Here is a 20,596-nt window from a genome sequence, read left to right as displayed (position 1 = left end):
ATCTTCCCAACAGCTTCCCAAAGCCTTTCCTATGGCAACACGTAGATCATTTTATACATTTCAGGAATTATACCTGACTTTTTGATAACAAAACTTCAGAAACTATTTTCAAGGGAAGATCAAGTATGAGAGACATGACAAATTGCCGGTAAGTTAAATCACCAAAATCTACATTAAAATTCCGGAGCACCACCAATTCCCAGAAGTCAGAAAATTCTAAGTTCAGACTGGAACTTCAGCCTCCAGCCTGAATTCGCCCCGCTGTATTTGAGTATTGCAGAGGTCTCGCATCAGTGTGTGATGTTATAGGACATATCAGATATGCCGGAATATGCTGATGGGCATATGTACTTCAGAAAACTATGGCAAGAGTGGTTACTGTGCATGCGCTGTAGCTGATTTTTCAAGTGCTAACTCGGCGATTTTATTCCTATTTTTAATATTCAGAGAATATCAGGCTTGGAAGGGACCTCAGAAGGTCATCTAGTCCAACCCCCTGCTTAAGAGGCCCTAGTTTTCATTATGATCTTTTTTTTGAATGCTAAAAAAAAAAAAAAGTGGCTGAAGCCAGGAAAAGTTACACTGGGTTTTGCAATCTGGTAAGTTATTTTAAAATTGCTCAAAAAGGGGGTATAAATGGATTGCAGGCATCTTGCACATTGAGTTGAATTCTCGTGTGAATTTCTTTTTAATCCGAGTTAGGAACCCCTGAAAAACGCCAACAGTCTTAGCGTTAGCTGTGCTAACAAGCGCTGCTATAATAAAAGAAAAGCATTCAGCAGAAAAAGGAATCAGCCGCATTCCTTCCTTTTAACAGGTCCTCTGACTAGCAGAGCCATACTCTACCTCGGAGCTGGACAGGTGGGAGTCGGAATTATCGAAGCCCCTGTGAGGGGTGCCAGCTTTACTGTTTACCAACCAGGGTTTGTCATAACAGCGAGAGAAGTGATGTGGAGTCTGTGAAATGGAAAATCCAAAGGAAGGGTAGGGAGAAAGGGGGGAGGGGGGAGAGGTGAAAAGTGAGTGAAAATGGAACAGAAAAGTATCCGAAATGGGAAAAACAAACAGAAAAATACATAAATTCTAAAAGAAACAGACAACAAAATAAAATGCACATTTGGCACGATGCGGTGAAGAGGAGACACAAAAAGGCAGCCACTTCCTCCTTCACGCTAGCCGGCTGCTTGTGTGATGTCCAAGACACGTCTGCTCCTATCGCACAGAGAGACGGCAGGGGAAATTCTGCCTTGTGGAAGATAGGAGAATCGGGAATGGTCCCAAGAGTTACAATGTGAGACCATAAAAATAAAACCACCTCAGTAGGCAACTCGGCCTTTCCTGAGACGTGTTTATGTTCCCTCTACGCATGATCACCTACCTGCAGGTGTAGTGTATGCAAAGTGAGAAGAAACTTGTAGCATGAAGGACTCTGCCATTCAGGTGTCCACCAATGAAGCATGAATTAGCCTATTTTCTGAGTCCCCCCGCAAAAACCTCTCCTACCTAATGCTTCAGCTCCTGATCTCCTTGGAACGGGGTCTGAGTAGGTGTGAGCAGCAGGAAAGCAAAGGACTATCAGCCTTACCTTGGTTCCACTAGCCGGCGCTGCTGGAGAGGATGGCATAGAGGTGCAGCTGTGATTACTCTGGCTTGCACTAGAGCTGGACCGCGTCGGGGAGGCAGCCCGGGAGGAGGGTTTTGACCTTCGACCCCGTGACCTGAAAGGCGTCATTCCCTGCGAGGCTCCCTCTGGTAAAATAAACTTCTCTCTAAGTTCGAGGTTGGTCCTGCCTCGTGCTGAAAAAGGAAACAAAGCAACTCCTGAAAAAAAGCCACCCCTGAGGAGTTTCACCCAACTCCTGCTTAGCCCCAGGAAGACGTCGTTGCAACGTCTTGGAAACTCCATCTCTGACCTACAATGGATGTCTTGCTCTCATCCCGGTCACAGCAGAGCGAGACCAGTGCAGCATTCTCGCTCTGTTGCGACGATGTCACGTTGCTGATTGGTTTCTGAAGACTTGTGATAGGCAAAAGAACCCCAGAGGTCCAGGAGTTCAAATAGAATTATGCAACTTTTAGGCATGTCCTGGGCCTATTATACAAATCTAGTTAAAATTAGCCCACGCAGCTGACGACATTCTTAGGACAGTTTAAAAATACTGAATAAATAAAAATACTGCTCGGAAAGGTTGTACTCCTGCTCTCACACCCAGCACACAGCTATGTGGAGCGTGATCAATTTTCCAAGCTATAACAACTCATATCAGAGGGCAGATGTAAAATTTGGCTCTGAAAATCCCAGGAACTGGAGGGTCTCTCTGCAACTAGCAATGGGGTATCAATGCAGTTGGAAGTTCTATGTCCTGAGCTACTAAGATCAGCATAGGCCAGTATCTCAGAAACTCACCAGATATATACAGAGAGCAAATTCATTAAGTAGTAGGAGCAAGGCCATGCACAAAGTCTTACAGGACAAAGGAGCCATATTAAATTCAATGTGTTAGGCTTGAAAGACAAAGAAGCAATTGCAGGGTAGAAGCCTTGTTCTGTGATAACCTCGGGATGGGAAGAACCCTGGCACCAGCGCTCTAAAACACCTGTAGCAAAGCATTAACAGTGGAGACGAAGAAACAGCGTCGCACTAGTAAATTCAAGAGCTTACAGAAAGCAAGCAGCACCGCTTCCGAATCATGCTGATTTCGGCAACAAGCCGCAGGCGACAGAAGCAAAGAATATTTAGCATGAGCTTCAAAAGATAATCAAAACAATGAACGTCTCAAAGACTGTGCTGAGATAAAGGGACGTATTGACTACTACCAGACCTAACCTGTTTCACATAAGGAAGAGACTGTCCTGAGTAAGGACTGTTACACATTTCCTTTTTTCTTTCTCCCAGAGGGCTGGGGAGGGGAAAGACCATTTCAGTCCCAGACCCCTCACACAGACACGCACTTTATTCTCCCTGCCAAAGAAATCCTTGTGTTGCATTTGCTTTCCTTCCAGACAAAATGGGCTGGAAGCGGTTCTCCTCTGGAGTCTCAACATGCATCAGTCACTGCTTCCCTTGGGAGAGGATTTCACATTCTAACAAGCCTTGTTCTTGGGAACTTGTTCTCAATACACACTCTCTATTTGCCTTTATATTTCTCCACTCGATTATGCCCTAAACAACCCTCCTCTCTCCTTGATGCTTACATCGTCTAAGCAAAATACCTGCTTATTATGGCCCTTATTTAATCAACATCTAGTTCAGCTATCTTATTTTGTTAATTCCTTTCCTCACAAGTCAATTCTTCCAGGCCTCTAATCATTTTTACTGCTCTTCTATGAACTCCTTCCGGTGGGTTGACATCTATCTAATTACCAACATGCCCAGAACCACATGGAGTTTTACAGGTAGGTTCCTCCGTAGTGCACAGTGGAACTAACGCATCCCTCTTACAAGATACAATGGACCGTGGCCAAAATATCATTGGCTTTTTTTTGCTGCCATAGATTTATATGTTACAAAGGCCAGAAGGAACCCCACTGTGATTGTCTAGTCCGACCTCCTGTACAACACAGGCCGTTGGACGTCCCTGAATTGATTCCTGTTTGAACTAGAGGAGGTCTTTTAGAGAAACATTCAGTCTTGATTTAAACGTTACCAGTGACGGAGAATCCATCACAACCGTTGTTCCAATGGTTAATTACCCTCACTGTAAAACAAAGATACTCTTGAATCCTAGTCTGAAGTTACACACTCACACTCAGCTGGGTATGGCTCATTCCCCTTTCAGAGAATCCCGACAGCCAAATGCTGGTTGCTGCCAGGTTTCACTATGGGCCTCTCTCACTCCCTGTACTGAGCTCTCCAGAAGAGGAAAAATGGAGCAGCAGCTCCACCTTTTAAACAGAGTTTTAGCGACATGTATCTCAACTGTTGCTCTGCATGATGTGGTTTCCGGTGCTAATGTGCAGACATCAATTGCTATCAAAGGTCCTTTAGGGCATTTGAAAGCCACAAGTGAGAAACACAGCAGAGATTCCTTTAGTACACATGGGGAATTCTCCAGCTTACGCAAAGAACACCAAAAAGAATAATGTACTGTGCCAAGCAAAAAACACACTGACAACAAAAAGGCCCAGGTTGGCCTTACACAGACCTGGCCGTTCAGCTATAAAATACATAGGAATCAGATTTCTGTCTTGAGAGAACATCCTTTATCCCTTGCAAAATTCTTCCTATCTTGAGGCTGGATTTAACACAACATTTTCATTAACAAATCCATCACGTAAGATGGTCGGCACTGAACTGGGAGACTCAGAAGACCTGGGTTCTATTCCCAGCTCTGCCACTGACCTGCTGTGTGACCTTGGTCAAGTCACTTCCCCCCAGGACTCTATTTCCACTCCTCCCCCCGTCCCCCTTTGTTTTGTCTATTTAGATTCGGGACAAGGACTGTATCTTTGTGCACTTGCATAGCACCTAGCATGTAGGAGTTTCTAGGCACTATTGTAATACAAATTATTTTTTAAAAGGAAAATGGTCTGAAGAAACCACTCACTGCAATTCACTTCCAGACAGGTAGCATCTGGCCATAGTACATTGTACGCCCCAATTACAAGCTGCTTCACTGTCTGCACAAAATAGCAATACATTCGGTACAAGGCTAGCTCCCAGGCTGATTTTCTACACAGGTACCTGAAAACTAAACCCAAGACAACCAAGTGTTTTCAAAACTCACTGTGGAGTGGGTTTTTGAAACTCCAGCCTCATGTACCATCAGCACAGTCTATTTTTACATCTAGAAACATCTGAAAAGGAATAACGGGAGCTGATATACAGTATGGGATGTCCAGGACTTGGCGTGGGAACGTCTATTATTTTATAAATAGAAATAAATATATAAACTGAAGAATTGGTTCATCTTATTCATTTCAAACGAAAGTCCCACATCAAGCCCAAATGGACTTTCTCTTTCTCAAGACATTTTAGAAAGAGACCAGCTGTGATTAACTCTGATCTTTTTCTACCACAAAAAAAATACTGATCCAGGAGAAACTCTGACAGATTCAACATTTCAAAATCCAGAGAAAAATCACTGACTCCAATTTTTCCATGCAGTACATGGTTCAGTTTTCCAGTCATAAAAAATTTTAAGCTTCCCTTGTTTATTTCCAAATGTTTCTGATTTAAAAAAAAAAATCAACTCTTTTCGGATAAACTGAAATAAGATCCCTGGGAGCTGAACTGAATAAGAAAGGAAGGATGGTTCGGTGAGTAGGACACTAGCTTTGGACTTAGGAGAGCTGGGTTCAATTCTCAGTTCTGCCACAAATGCTCTGACACACCTTGGTCAACTCACTTAATCAAACTGCCTCAGTTTCCCATCTGTAATTGGGAATACTACTACAGTACCTCACAAGTAAATATATTAAGATTGTGAGTGTTCAGATACTGTGGTAATGGAGGTCAGATAAGTATCTAAGAAAGCACAATAATATGTCTAACTATGAATCTAAGCCCTGGTCTACACGGGGGGGAGAATCGATCTAAGTTATGCAACTTCAGCTACGTGAATAACGTAGCTGAAGTTGACGTACTTAGATTGACTTACTGCGGTGAGTCAACTACTGCCGCTCCCCCGTCAACTCTGCCTGCGCCTCTCACCCCGTTGGAGTACAGGAGTCGACGGGAGAGGGCTTGGGGGTCGATTTATCGCGTCTACACTAGACACGATAAATCGATCCCCGCTGGATCAATCGCTGCCCGCCGATCCGGTGGGTAGTGTAGACATACCCTGAGTTTGAACAGACAGATTGTGTAGTGTGTGTGTTTTTTCCAGTTTCTGTCCCGCCACTCAATTTTCTGAGAGTTGATTTAGTTAAAAAACAGTTTTAAAATGTCTCGACTAGAATATTCTCGATATTGTCAACACTGTGTCTCAGCATTCACAAAGGCAGCAGATGTGGTGGGGCAGGCGGGCTGGTTAAGAAGCAAAGCCATTCTTAATGATGGGAGAGGAGGGATGCCGGCAAGAGTGATAAAGCAAAAATAACGCCAACCTATCGGAGACTGACTGGCAATCGAAGAGCTGGAATCAGAGCGCTTTATTTTACTTCCAGGGTGGTGAACTAGAATAAAGAAAAACACACACATACAAGGAAACGGACAGAGCAGGAGAAAGCAGAAACTGGTCAAGAGAGAAATGCACAGTTGAAGGACAGCTCTTTTTCACCCCATGCAGCGCTGCCATTTTGTTTGAGAGGCGGGGAAGGAAGAGTTGGTAACTGGAATCTTGCAGGAAATTTTTTAGGCATACACACACAGAGCTTCTGGAAACAGCACCATTGTCCCTAAGTATACAATGGGAGCGTTTTCTTTATGGAGAGCGCAGCAGCACATTAGAATCACATTTATCAGCAAGAGAGATTACATTCTTGTCTAGAGGCTTCTTACACCTGATTTTACCTACGTTTGTATGGAATTGGAACAGTTTTTATTGGATTTCTCCAACACACCGGCCATCTATCAGCACATTGGATTTGCAACACTTAACATTTATAGCGGAATCCACACTGACAACTGTTTGTTGTAAAAGACACACAAGTCCACAAAGGCTGGAGTTCTGCTGAAATCGGCACACGCCATCAACCCAAAAGGAAACACACACAAGACACCAGCTTTTGACCATCGTCGAAGAGCGCAGACAACAAATCAAAATGAGAGGTTTAAACTACAAAAAAGAAATGACCAGCAAATTGATATGAAAAAAAAAATGGATGCGAACAAAATAATTTTTAGTAAAAGGAATTTTCTTTTTATTCAGGGTAACTAATTTTAACTCCTTGATGCTCAAGGTTTGGATTTTCTGGAAGACCCGTTGCAAAGGTTTCATACTGTAATACTGCCATCCCCAGGTGTTCAAAAATTTTGCGATTGGCTTAAAATCATGTGATTTTACACGAACAATACACAGAGTTCTTTTTATTTGCTTTCTGATTTTTTAATCTTCAGGTGCACTCAGATCACATTTTCAAGCTTTTCTCAGCAACCAGGAGGGCGACAAACTTGTTTGATTCCTTTGAAATGAAAATTGAGATTCTCACCTATTCACATGACTCCAAAACTGGGGCTTTAAGAACATTACCAAATACTGAGAGACTTGCAATAAAAATCACACTAAGTTTTGGGTTTTTTTTAGTTCCTATTTTCTCCAGATCTTCCTTTATTTGCACAAGCCCACAGACTGATGAGATCTGCTTCAATGAAGCATCTGGCGACTTCACAACTATTGTGGAGATGAAAGGTCCCTGAGAAACAGGTTCTTCCTTACCTCTGCAAGGGTCATTTTTCACTAAAAATTCATCCAGGGCCATCCATCCTCCTCCAACTCGAACCATGACAGTGCTGCGCAAAATACGGACCAGTCGCAACTGCTGGGAATCACCAAACTGTGGAACCAATAGAGAAGCAGTTCAAATAACAGGGCTATAAAATGGAGACACGGCTCCTCTCCAAAACAGACTGCACCAGGGTGAGTATTATCACTACACTGGAGACTATTTGAAATGCTACCTGTAACCCTAAACATTTTCAAAGCTCTTATCAAAGTTTAGGGCTTCTCTAAATATATCAAAAAGTTCCGTTATGTGGGAATCAATTCACTTTGGTGTCAATTGATGAGAATGTTTTCATCTAAAGAAACTCGCAGGACAATGCTATGAACAGGATTCTCTATGCCAAAAAAGCTGAGAAATTCAAATGCAGATCAAAGGATGGCCAGGTAGCAAATTAGAGTTTATAATTTGATCTTTTGAGGGTTTTACCCAAAGAAACAGCATTTTATTGCTCTGCCTTTCATGAATAATAATACCACTTAGCTCTTATGTAGTGCTTTCATTAGTAGATTGCAAAGCACTTTACAAAGGGGGAGGGGGGCACAGCACCATTGTCCCCAGTTTACAGATGAGGAAACTGAGGCACAGGGATGGGAAGTGACTTGCCTCATGTCACATAGCAGGCCAGTGGCAGAGCCAAGAGCAGAACCCAGCCACTGTAGTCCCGCTCCCAGTGCTCTAGCCATTAGACCACACTGCCCACTGACACTCCTGATGCAGTCTGCTTTGAAAAGAGACACCTGGCACGTCACTGAAGGCTGGCATAGCAAATGCTAGCAGTGCAGCATCAGCACTGAGAATGAAACCTCTTTAACCAAGTCTGAGGTGCGAGCATTTCACCGAGTCTCAACCAGCAAGAGAGCTCCCACAGGAGAGTCACCCAATTATAGTGAATCTAGAATGTAGAAATTTAAGGTTCAAGTCCCAGAATGTTTATTAGTGATTATAATGTTCATTAGGAATTTAAAATCGCTCCAATTTCAAACAATCATCGAGTGCCTCTGAATCAACAAAATCGCACATCTCTTTCCGGTCCCCCCGTGCTATCACACATAACCGTTGATTAAAAGTCTCCATCCACCACCATGCACGTGCTTCTCTTCAGAGCCACCTTCTCCTAATATTTACATGGACACTCGGACATCTAGCAGAACCCCACCTGGACTACTGTGAACAGGACTTGTCCATGTACCACACAGAGGGAAAGAGCAACAAAGATCCCACCTTGTTCTTAGGAGCTTAAGCAATGAGGGACAACTAAGGAAACTGGGTTGATTGCCTTTGAAAAGGGGGATACTTCAGCATGATTTAATAGAGGATTTCAGAATTATGAAGGCATTGATAAGTGAGACCCTCTTTTTTTAACATGGAGAAAGACTTAAAAAAACAGGAGACATAATGGAAACCTTAGGAAACGAGGAGTAACTAGGGAAAACTTGGGCAGAATTGTGCTAACGATGCTAAAAACAAGGGATAACTTACTGGGGAGGTAACTGAGGTAAGAAAAATGACAGATGAGTTCAAGACACATCTAGATTGATTTCTGCAGAAAGAGAGTGCTGGGGGCATTGGGACAAAGCAGGATTAAGGGTTCCTTTTCCTGCTCCAAACATCTCATATGCCCCCTTCTCTCCTGAGACTACCTCTCTCCCCTGTTATGCACAGCCCTTTCTCAAAGAGTTCCATGCATGAGCCTCTTTTCAGATGGCCCCTTTGCTATCAGGCGTGGGACCGAGCTGTGGGCATCTCTAGGGCCCTCTTTCAATCCGTAGCTGCAGGCAGCGCCTGTTCACGAAGGGATCCTGCTTCCATGCTCTCCCCAGCAAGTGGAGGCTGGTGTTTAGTTAGCTTGAGAGCGGTAGGATGCTCAGCTCTGCTCCCTGGAGAACCAATGAGCCACAGAATGGAAGGTCTTTAGCGCTAAGCAATCGCGGGCTGGAGTGCTGGAAAGGTAGGCTGGCTTTGGAGACTATGACTTTTGGTCTCAGCTGCACCTCGTATGTGCTGGACACACCTGGGGCAACACCCCTCTCCTGGTGCAGTTGCTAGGCCAACTAGCTATAGCCAAAAAGAGCTATTTATGCCTGCTGAGGCTCACTGGAGGGTAAGGGCTCTCTGGCCATGCCCCTTTGCTACACTGGTTCTATACTAACGGAGTAATTCCTCCATGCTAGGGGAATCCTCAACTAGCTGGATACACTCATTTTGTAGCCCCTTCACTCCAACAAAGCAGAGTGGAGAATCTGGCCCTCCATGGTAAAAATACAAGTTACACAATTTGCTCCCGTCTTGGAACATTAATTACAAATTTATTGTAATAATGAGATAGAGTTTTATAGTTCCCTTCAAAGATTTGCCTATAGTCACCAATCTAGAATAAACGGGGAGTTGGTTTCTATCCTTTCCTTCACTCAAGAAATTCATGTTCCCTTCTTTCATGGCACCACGTTTAGAGTCCATCTCTTCAAGTTAAAAATCCTCAGTAGTTACAATAAATGGATTTCCTTCATTGTTCAAATGGAGGCTGTATTCTTGTGATGAAAGACATCACTCCAGTCCCATTATCAATGGAGTTCCTGAGTTCTAGTCAGCCTTCAGTTACCATAATATTAATCACAGACCAGAATAGAAGAGTAGGGACATGCAATTTTTCATGAACTTTCTTCCAGTTATGAGTTACTCAAAGTCGGTGAAGCAGGGGATGAGGGTTTAGTTATTGTTACCTAAGAGATCGATCATGTGAATACAGCATTTTCATTCCATAGTGACCGCGTTATAATCAAACCTGTCCAGATCCTGGTATACAGTCTGTGTTCAGAAAATTTTAGCCTGTATATATTTTTTGAAGAGTGTTACAATATAATACTTAGTCCTGCCTTGAGTGCAGGGGACTGGACTAGATGACCTCTCGAGGTCCCTTCCAGTCCTATGATTCTATAATTCCTCCAGCACTAGAGACAGAATCATGAGACAATGCTCTTCTCAGACAATTCCACCATGAGCATGGGTTCCCCTGGTACCTTACATGGAACTTACGTGTTCCCTTTCACATGAATGATGCCATAACCTCTAATACCACTGGGGCATCAGAGGAAGACGCAATTTGGAGGCTAAATCTCTCCATCTTTGTAGATTTCTGATTTGCCAATTAAACTTTTTACTTCTTTCTTCCAAGGAGTTTTGCCATTTGATATCGCATTTCCAGGTAAACGTCACTCTGTATACCAGACTCTGCCAAGTAACACAACGAACTCTAACACAGCATTCTTTAGATCACATCTTCCCACAGCAACAAGAGAAAGATTGGTATTATAAACACACACCAAGCCATGTTTGTTAAAAAGAATGAGAGACAGCATTGCAAGGCACACTGTACCTGATTGCCGAGGAAGAACTACGGAGAGAAAGAATTTGGGTGAGGAGAAGATCAGAAGGAGAGCAGAGGAAGAGGGGGAGAAAAACAAGAAAACATTTTATAGGATTTAACAATGCAACAATCATGAAAACCTTCGTTAACCACAGGTAGTTAAAAATCAGGATATTTGATGTTATTGGACATGCAAACTGTTCTTCTCTGTCCCTACAGCAGAAGTTGTAATTCATCGCTTCAAAATTCACAAATAAGGGCTTGTTTACACAACCGTGTGACAAAGCCACCCCCCGAGCGATGTAAGTTACATCGACCTGAGCGCTGTCCACACTGGCGCTATGTCTGTGGGAGACACAGCTTCTGCCTCTCTTGGAGGTGGAGTAATTATGCCGATGGGAAAGCGCTCTCTGATGACTTACCCTAAGTCTGATATTTGAATGTGTCTGATATTTGAATGGGCTCAAGTGTTGCTATTTTAACTCCTCCGTGCCCAAAATGCAAGTCTGCAGGAAATCTGGATGGTTTGCTGTCAGTCCAACCCAGTGAATAATTTGAAATGAAAACATGAAGTACCTTAAAACAGATCCATTACACAAATATTTTGCATACCTTTTTAGAAATGAGCTACATCAATTGAAGAAAATCATAGGTGTAAGGTACACACATAAAACTGTCTATAGTATCTATGGATACAACATCTTCGACAGCGAGCAGGCTAAGCTCTCTCAGAACACTGCCACATCTATGTTTGTCTTGTCCTTGGGCTATTAGGCATATCCAAGATTTAATGCACCAAGAGAGCATGCTGACCCTTAGCCTGCCCTCTTCTCAAAAAGTCACAGGAGGAGAATATCACAGACCATCTATAATCATTTGTCCATATATATTTCCTCCATTATGTGCTCATGTGATAGATAAACCACTTGCAAGCTCTCCACCAATAGGATCATACAGTTACGATTACTATCAAGAAATCAGTGTGCTCCATTAATGGTACATTGCTGCAGTTTCCCCAGAAACTCTTGTCTCCAGAGACCCTCAGATCAACTTGGGGAAGAAGGAACTAATCTCTAAGCTCTTCATGTTATTCCCTCACCACGGAGCCCAAGATAAGTCTATGTCTCAGATTCCTGAGTGCACGTTATTGGTCTAATCTCTGGACTTAATTACCATCTGAGAAGGTAAGAGGCTAGCATAGGTAAAAATTCGGATTCAATCTTTTCAAGAGTAAGATCTCAGTACGACAGAATCAGATTACTTCAGTAGAAGTTAAAACGGACACTTCTCCCTGGTAGGATCACACATGAGATAGGAATGAAGATAATTTGTGCTATTATGGCAAATGTGGATGTTTTCCTCTTACCCGATACTTATTCTCTCCAATCTGCTCCACTTGAAATCTCTTTGCACACTTACACTGGGCCACCTGCCTTGTGACCTGTTGCAAACAAGAGGGGCAGAGGTCAGGGATCAGTAGTTTGCATCTCTTGCACTGGATACATGGGACACAGTATATTGTGCACAAAATACAGATTATAACAACCTTCACTTTAAAATGTTTTGAATATCCAAATATTTGAACATTGATCTCAGGTCAATACCGCTGTGATTCTCTGGGTGCTCATCATCAAAGCACAGTTTTTTCTCTTTGGATAGATATTTGAGAAGCTGACCCTTTGAAAAACTGAAGCCCTCCATAATACCCACTAAAATACCACTCTCCTTAGAATCTCCTTTACCTCATCCTCAATTTTGTCAGCATCTGTGGTTGGCCGGTAAGCATCTTTGTTAGGATGGAGAGCAGCCACAAACTCATAGTAATCAATATAGCCATCCCCATCCCGGTCAAAGATGTCAGCCACGGCAGTCATCTCTAACTTAGTGGTGGGGAATTCTGGAATGAAAAAGAAAAACAAACAACAGAGATGTATTATAGTCTGAGAATCGATAACTCCCTGTATTCTCTCACCATCTGTACAAAGAGCACATACTCTATATCGCCCCCTACTCACGCTTCCATATCTGGAGTCTCCATCACAATAGTCACAGGAAAAGAAACAGGCTACATGATTACTTGAGTTTCAAATTCTCTACCCAGATATAACGCTGTCCTTGTGAGCCAAAAAATCTTACTGCGTTATAAGTGAAACCACATTATATCGAACTTGCTTTGATCCGCCAGAGCGTGCAGCCCTGCCCCCCCGGAGCGCTGCTTTACCATGTTATATCCGAATTCGTGTTATATCGGGTCGTGTTATATCGGGGTAGAGGTGTATAATATAGATTCCAGGCCTCAAGCAACGACAGCCTCTTGGCATACTGCAACAATAGCGAATGTGTGGGGTGGGATCGCCATGCTATCATTACACAGAGGTCCTCTCCTGACAGAAGTACAAGAAATGCGCCTTTCATTTGCCTCGTAAAGGGTGGGAGCAAACAACGTTTCTTGGAGATGGGTTTATCGGGTTTTGTGGAAGGAGGGGATGAAACAGATCAAGACTTACTAGATGCTAAGATTCCATCAATAAACTCCTGCCGGGTGATTTTTCCATCCTGATCTTTGTCGATACGCCGGAAGAAGTCCATCACCCGTGATTTCTTGTGATTCATCCAGCGCATGTATTTCTTTCTCCAGATGTCAAAGTCAAAGTTCGCAAACTCCTTCAACTGGAAGAAGACCAATTAGAGTCAATGGGAGTTGAAAGTACAGACAGAAAACTTCCCCTGCTCTACAGAAGATCTTGCTGAACTAAGATTTCAGCGACTAAGTCAAATTGTGCATAGCCTTTGGGGGCTGACTGTCACTTTCTCCATATTCCACACCTCTTCAAAGCAATACTTGGGAAAAGAGGCATAACTAGGCCACTTCTCTTAAAACCACAGCCATGGACACAGAGTTTCCATAACAGAACAGGGGACACAATGCATCTGACAGCCACCATGTAGAATGTGTGTCACACACTCATAGACACAGAAAAAAGTGAAGTATTCTCCAAACTTTTAAACATACACGTATGCTGATATAACATAGACGTACACACATACACACAGACACATACAAACATAATATCTTTTCAGGCATCTAAGAACAGGGTTCTCTCCCAGACTTGTCCTAAGAATGCCCCAGTTCCTTTATTTTTGAAACTCCAATTCCTTTCCCACTCTGCACATCTGCATTGTTCTAGCTCACTTTTTTCCTAAGCAGCTGAGAACAGAGCTCCTGCTTGGTTTTTTTCCAGGAAGGACAGCAGTTTCTCCTCTGAGGTGGATAGCAATGTTGCTCCATGGATAAACTAACAAGTAATGTTTATCCAACAAAGTGAGCCTGCCTCCCCCACCCCTGCATCAGCTTGACTCTTGATACATGACACCTCTGCAGACCTGGGAGCAAGACCCAAAAATGCTTCCAAATTCAGTTCTCTGGAACTGCAGTGCCGAGATTACACCAAGACTAGCTTAAATCACTGCTCATGAGAAGACTGTTCAGTTACTGAAGCTGAGGTTTAGCACATTTAGGACTGATTTTCAGGAGCCCTTCAGCTAAGCAGAGCTCAGAGTGACTCAAAGCAACAACATCTTAGTGCTTTTAAAAAAGCCCCAGAGTTGAAAGTAACAAAGAAAAACGTTCATACGGATAAACCGAACTGACCTACAGAAAAAGCAACAAAAAACAAAAACACTCACTTCTGGGCATAGCTGCTTTGTAAAGCATAAATGAAAACAAAAATCACATTAGAGGTTTTGGAAAAAAATATACATAGTAGCACTATATTTTTAAGACTAATATTATTACTTCCAACCAGGTCTGACTTTCATTAGCAACGGAAGTACTGAGTTTAGTAGCACAGAGCAGTCCGGTTAACCTGCAGTTACTAATATGGTTTTCAGCCGCACGATTTTAGCGGAGACGTTTCTTGTTGGCGTTTTAAGGCCTAGGCCAGTCATAACCCATGACATGCACAATGCAGGGGGTTGGACTAGATGACCTCTTGAGGTCCCTTCCAACTCTGATATTCTATGATTCTAATGCAGTTCAGGAGGCAGCTCTCTGCCCTTCTCTCTCGGGAGTACAGGAAACAACACGTTTCCACCACCAACTCCCCCTTGTTTAACAGCATAATGGGGTCATTACCTCCTCCAGCCTATCCAGAGCGTCATTGAGCTTCCGCTGGCGCTCCAGCGCCAGCAGCCACACCTGCTGCCAGCGTGCAGAGAGCTGGTTAATCCGGGGGTTCTTCGTTTCTGATTGGGAGAGAACTGGCATGGGAGGAGGGGCAGTGTGACTCAAGGATTTCCCTAGAGAAAGAAAAAATATGCCACATGGGATATTGCAGGATGTGGGGTTTGGATGATCCAAGACAAAAAAGACAACAGCTTGGTTTGTTTTTCAAACAGAAAATCTCTCACAGGCTTTCCCATAAGGATTGAGCTGGCAGCTTTTAAAAAAGAAAATAGGAGATTAAGAAATGTTCAGCACAACCGTACTGGCGGTACTACAGTTTTACTGACACCATTAATCTGCATTCCCCACCCCCAGCAACTCCGGTGTTCCTTTTCCCTTTGGTTTCATCTTCCTGAACGAGCGCGAACAGGGCTTTCTGCTGCAAGAATCATACATGAGGAAATAGTCATGCTAGAGCAACTAGAATCAGAACCGGAGCAGTTAAATACAGCACAAACTTTTCAGCACTCTGAAATAAGCAAAATCACTGTAAACTCAAATCAGAGCCATCAGAGTCTTTGGAGGGCAGAAAGGCAAAGAATAATCAAGCTCCTGGCATATGTCAGCCACTATTGCAAATGCCACCTCATTTCCCCCTCCTCATTCCCTGGCAATTCCCAGCCATTTCCACGTGGTTGGCAAAGCAGGGTGTATTTCTAATTGAGAATTAGCGCCAGTTTCCTGTGTGTTTTCCCCTCTATCTCAGCATGCATTCCTGCAGAGGATGCACGTAGCAATAATTTGCAAACATACTGTTGCTGCGGGATTTCTCAATGAAGGGTCCATGAGCTGGTTCTGTGGCTTTCCTCTTGTACGTCTTAGTGACCCGGTCCACGTCCGGCTGTTTTCGTGTCATCTCCTCCATAAAGAACTGTTAAAGGCAAAAGGGGGAAGAGAACTGTAACATTTATCATCTTCTCAACTTCAAGCTGCTGTCGCTCTAGAGTCCTGCTGAGAAACTCCAAGCCCGTAGCAGACGCACAAGTACATACTGAACACTAGCTATGTGGCTTTGTGGTAAAGTTATTCCACACCTGTGGCTTTGATTTCCAGGCCTGATATTTTGCTCCCTGGGCTGAGTGGAACACAGTTCCTGGACTTGTTTAAAAGTGACAGGTCTGGATGACTAACATGTGGCTGTAATAAAAGTAAACTCAACTTCTTCCCCAGAAAGGTGGTTGTGACAAAACGTTCAGCCTCCCTGCTGCCTGTCAGACTCGCAAGCCCTGCCCCAGGAGCAGGGTAGACAGGAGGTCGGCAGAGCTCAGCAATGGAGTTACCTGGTGTTCGGAGATGAGGGCTTTGACCTGATCGATATTTTGTGGCATTGGTTCTTGATCCCGCTGGATCAGTGTGGTCTCGGCCCACTGAATCCACGCTAAGAGTTCCTCCAAGAGCTCTGCGTTAGCCACCAATTCTGAAAGCGCAGTCTCGAGCCTTTGCTGGTGCTGCTGTGCCCACGTCAGAACCTGATGGAAACATCCACAAGAATAGCTGTCAGCATGGGAAACAAAGGCACTTACTTTGTGAAGCTCTCCCTCCGGAGAAGGAAAACAATACCCATAAGGAAAACAAGGCAGCCACCACTCCTACCGGTTCACTGGCTGATGCACATTGACTTGTGAGAACTGATCCAAGAGGACAGGACTAGGACATCTATAATTCAGGAGAGTAACCCATTTACATGTCCTGCTGCTTCATAGGTTCCAAGGCAGGACGGTTCCACTGTGATCACCTTGTCTGACCGCCTGTATAACACAGGCCGGAGAACTTCCCCACAGAGAAACGTCCAAAAGAAGACACTGATCACTTATTCTATTACTGGCCCTATTTCTCAGCAGTGACGAGAAAGACCTTCCCTCTGCTCAAGTAGACAGAATCCTCTGTGACTCACCTCCTCGAACCTGGCTCGGATGATGGTGATCCAGTGTTTAATTGTGGTGATGCAGTCCGGATGGCACGCAGCCAGGATAACTTCTCCCATCCCCACCGCCGCGTTCACATCCACTCTCTTTTCTTCCACTTTCTTCATGAACTCCTAGACAGCAAGATTCCACAGAAACAACAACGGCTGTCTATCACGCCAACAGAGACAATCTGGTCCCTTTCACCCAACCCTTAAAATCACCCCATTTAAACTCCAAAATAAAGTGACTTCAGAGTTTTGGATTAAAGTTATTCTCATTCTAGGTTTATAGAGCACAGGTAATTTTCCCTACCCACCAGTGCCTGGTATTACAACTCCAGCCCAACTCAGGCCATGTAGCTATGTTACAAGATCCAAATCTCTTGTTTGGAAAATATCTTGCTCACACGTCTCACTTTTGTTCCTGGCACACATCCGTTCATTAAGGGCCGCTCTGGATAGGTCAGCACAGCAGTACAAGCCCAGGGTTTGAACTAAGGTTCAAGCCTAACCCCCATTCCGGCGACACACACATTGAGCGAACCCAGAGCTTGGACCCAGGACCCAACGGGGGGAGGAGAGTCCAAGCCTGAGTCAAGCTGGGACCCAGGTTCAAGCCCTGTTGCCCCGCAACACAGACACAGCCCCTCTGGACTCATGCTCTGGGAGTCTGCTAAAAGTTATCCCCCAATCCCACGGACTGACTTTCTTTGTCCTCTGAACAGTCAAGCTTTCCCACAGGGCACCACAAAGAAAGGCTAGAGGTAGCCACACTTTGGGAGGGCGCTAGGAAGTCTGGGATATGGGGGGTTGGACTTGGGCCTGCATAACGTTGGAGCCCCAGAAAGGGTTCAACAATTCCTAACCTGGGGTTACAAATGAGTGTAGAAGCTCAAGCCCTAGGTTAACAAACCCAGGGTCTGCTGACTCGAAGCTCTGCTAACCCTGGCCTTACCCGGCAGTGTCGACACACATGCTACGTCCACGTTTTCTCACATTCCTCATAGACTCATAGACTCATAGACTTTAAGGTCAGAAGGGACCATTATGATCATCTGGTCTGACCCCCTGCATGCTGCAGGCCACAAAACCGTCCCTACCCCTTCCCTGGACTCTGCTGTTGAAGTCCCCAATCCTGTTTTAGGTGGCTTCAATCGGCAGAAACCCTCCTGCTAGAGATCCCTGCCCCATGCTGCGGAGGAAGGCGAAAAACCTCCAGAGGCTCAGCCAATCTGCCCTGGAGGAAAATTCCTTCCCGACCCCAAATATGGCGATCAGTAAGACCCCGAGCATATAGGCAAGAGTCTCCAGCCTGACCCCTGTCAGCCATTGTACAATTTACCTACCATTGCTTGGTTTTCCTCGACTACTATGTTTTACCATTAAACCATTCCCTCCATAAATTTATCTAACTTAATCTTAAAACCAGACAGGTCCGTCGCCCCCACCGTTTCCCTCGGAAGGCCGTTCCAATATTTCACCCCTCTGACGGTCAGAAACCTTCGTCTAATTTCAAGCCTGAACTTCCCCACGGCCAGTTTATATCCATTCGTTCTCGTATCCACATTAGTACTTAGCTGGAATAGTTCTTCTCCCTCCCTCGTATTAATCCCTCTAATATATTTAAAGATAGCAATCATATCCCCCCTCAGCCTTCGCTTTGTCAGACTAAACAACCCAAGCTCCTCTAGTCTCTTTTCATACGACAGGTTTTCCATTCCTCTGATCATCCTAGTGGCCCTTCTCTGCACCCGTTCCAGTTTGAGTTCATCTTTTTTAAACATGGGAGACCAGAACTGCACACAGTACTCCAAATGAGGTCTCACCAGCGCCTTGTACAACGGAAGCAGGACCTCCTTATCCCTACTAGATATACCTCGCCTAATGCATCCCAAGACAGCATTGGCTTTTTTCACCGCCACGTCGCATTGTCGACTCATAGTCATCCTGCGGTCTACGAGGACCCCTAGGTCCTTCTCCTCTTCCGTTACTTCTAACCAATGCGTCCCCATCTTGTAACTAAAATTTTTGTTAGTCATCCCCAAATGCATCACCTTACACTTTTTACTATTAAATTTCATCCTATTTCTGATACTCCAATTCACAAGCTCATTCAAGTCTCCCTGCAGGATATCCCTATCCTCCTCCGAATTTACAACGCCTCCCACCTTCGTATCATCCGCAAACTTTATCAGCCCACTCCTGCAATCGCTTCCGAGGTCAGTTATAAATAGATTAAATAAAATGGGTCCCAAAACCGAACCTTGAGGCACTCCACTAGTAACCTCCCTCCAACCTGACAGTTCACCCTTTAATACGACCCGCTGCATTCTCCCCATTAACCAATTCCTTATCCACCTCTGGATTTTCATATCGATCCCCATGTTTTTCAGTTTAACCAATAATTCCTCATGGGGTACAGTATCAAACGCTTTACTGAAATCCAGGTATATCAGGTCCACCGCATTTCCCTTATCTAATAAATCCGTTACTTTCTCAAAGAAGGAGATCAGATTCGTTTGGCACGATCTGCCCTTCGTAAAACCATGTTGTAATTTATCGCAATTGCCACTAACCTCCAGGTCCTCAACTAGTTTCTCTTTCAGAATTTTCTCTAACACCTTGCACACTACGGATGTTAAACTAACAGGCCTGTAGTTACCCGGATCACTTTTTTTCCCTTTCTTGAAAATAGGAACTACATTAGCTATTCTCCAGTCTAACGGGACCACCCCCGAGTTTACAGATTCATTAAATATTATCGCTAACGGGCCTGCTATTTTCCTGAGCGACTGGTTACCTTGTGTATGTCAATGAGCGACTGCAACGCTTCAGCATCATCAGGCAGAGCTCCCCTAAAGCGCAGGGTCTGTTCTGCCTCGGAAAGCCACTCCAACAGCATGTGGACTGCCGTCCGGAATTCCTCTGCCTGAAACAGCACCAAGAGATGGACGCAATGAGTGACTCCTAGAATCTCTACACGGCCTGAGTCTCTACCCACCATTCAAGAAGCAAGGCACAGTAGTGTCTCTAATAGGAACAGAGGAAATAAAAGAGCAGACTGTCTTTGCTCTGTGTTTGTACAGCGCCTAGCACGGTGAGATCCTGCTGCATGCCTGGGGCGTGTAGGCGCTGCAGTGACACAAATAAACAAAACAACTGGAGTTGGTCAAGTAGTCTGTTCCCTTCCCCTTGTGTTAGCTGCACTGAAAAAGTGAACTAACTCCCTTCTTAAAGCTATTTGTGTACTCTGCCCATTTTGTTACCTTTGGTCATTTATTCCATATACTAACTACAAAATACAACCTCAGCATCTTTTTATCCTTCCTAGCTTTAAGTTTACTCCACCCTCTCGTATTGTTCATATAGCTCTGAATAGTTTCTTATCACCATTCCCTTCTGATTTGCCCACATTGCGTATCAATGCGGCCCTCCCTTCATCTCTGCTTTTCCAATCAAGGCTTTTATTCTTCTACGCTCTCTTTTTTTTTTTTTTTTAATAACTGAGACCCTCAGAGCTGCTCTCTCTTTCTGACTGTTATCTGCTGGACCACTCCAGTTGCACAATAGCTATAAACACTGGAGGTTGAGAATTCTAATGATCTGTATTCTCACAGTGAGGTGATCCCATGACAGTGACTCTAGACGTTAATTTATCCTTACAACAGTCCCTGTGTCGTAGGGATGTATTATCCCAATTTTACAAAAGCGGAAC

At 44.2% G+C, this 20,596-nt stretch overlaps 1 protein-coding gene across 22 annotated transcripts in view; it reads right to left on the bottom strand.

Moving 5' to 3' along the window:
• The window catches only part of MACF1 (microtubule actin crosslinking factor 1), a 251,868-nt gene that overhangs the window by 4,716 nt on the left and 226,556 nt on the right, over positions 1 to 20,596 (bottom strand). For 11 of the 22 annotated variants that reach the window (XM_034753961.1, XM_034753972.1, XM_034753964.1 and 8 more), the window contains 13 exons: positions 19,682 to 19,810; positions 16,870 to 17,013; positions 16,256 to 16,444; positions 15,729 to 15,846; positions 14,886 to 15,049; positions 13,258 to 13,420; positions 12,493 to 12,647; positions 12,117 to 12,191; positions 10,760 to 10,777; positions 7,320 to 7,437; positions 6,049 to 6,117; positions 1,586 to 1,797; positions 847 to 957 (listed from right to left, as the gene is read on the bottom strand). In XM_034753961.1, coding sequence (XP_034609852.1) covers positions 847 to 957; positions 1,586 to 1,797; positions 6,049 to 6,117; positions 7,320 to 7,437; positions 10,760 to 10,777; positions 12,117 to 12,191; positions 12,493 to 12,647; positions 13,258 to 13,420; positions 14,886 to 15,049; positions 15,729 to 15,846; positions 16,256 to 16,444; positions 16,870 to 17,013; positions 19,682 to 19,810 — 1,665 coding nt within the window. The remainder of the gene's footprint in view (positions 1 to 846; positions 958 to 1,585; positions 1,798 to 6,048; positions 6,118 to 7,319; positions 7,438 to 10,759; positions 10,778 to 12,116; positions 12,192 to 12,492; positions 12,648 to 13,257; positions 13,421 to 14,885; positions 15,050 to 15,728; positions 15,847 to 16,255; positions 16,445 to 16,869; positions 17,014 to 19,681; positions 19,811 to 20,596) is intronic. The other 11 variants (XM_034753976.1, XM_034753975.1, XM_034753973.1 and 8 more) reach the window with 6 other exon arrangements.

This window comes from Trachemys scripta, chromosome 20 (assembly GCF_013100865.1).
Source record: "Trachemys scripta elegans isolate TJP31775 chromosome 20, CAS_Tse_1.0, whole genome shotgun sequence".
NCBI classification, from domain to species: domain Eukaryota; kingdom Metazoa; phylum Chordata; order Testudines; family Emydidae; genus Trachemys; species Trachemys scripta.
Note: the sequence above shows the minus strand (reverse complement) of the source record. Positions and strands in the feature narration are given on the sequence as shown.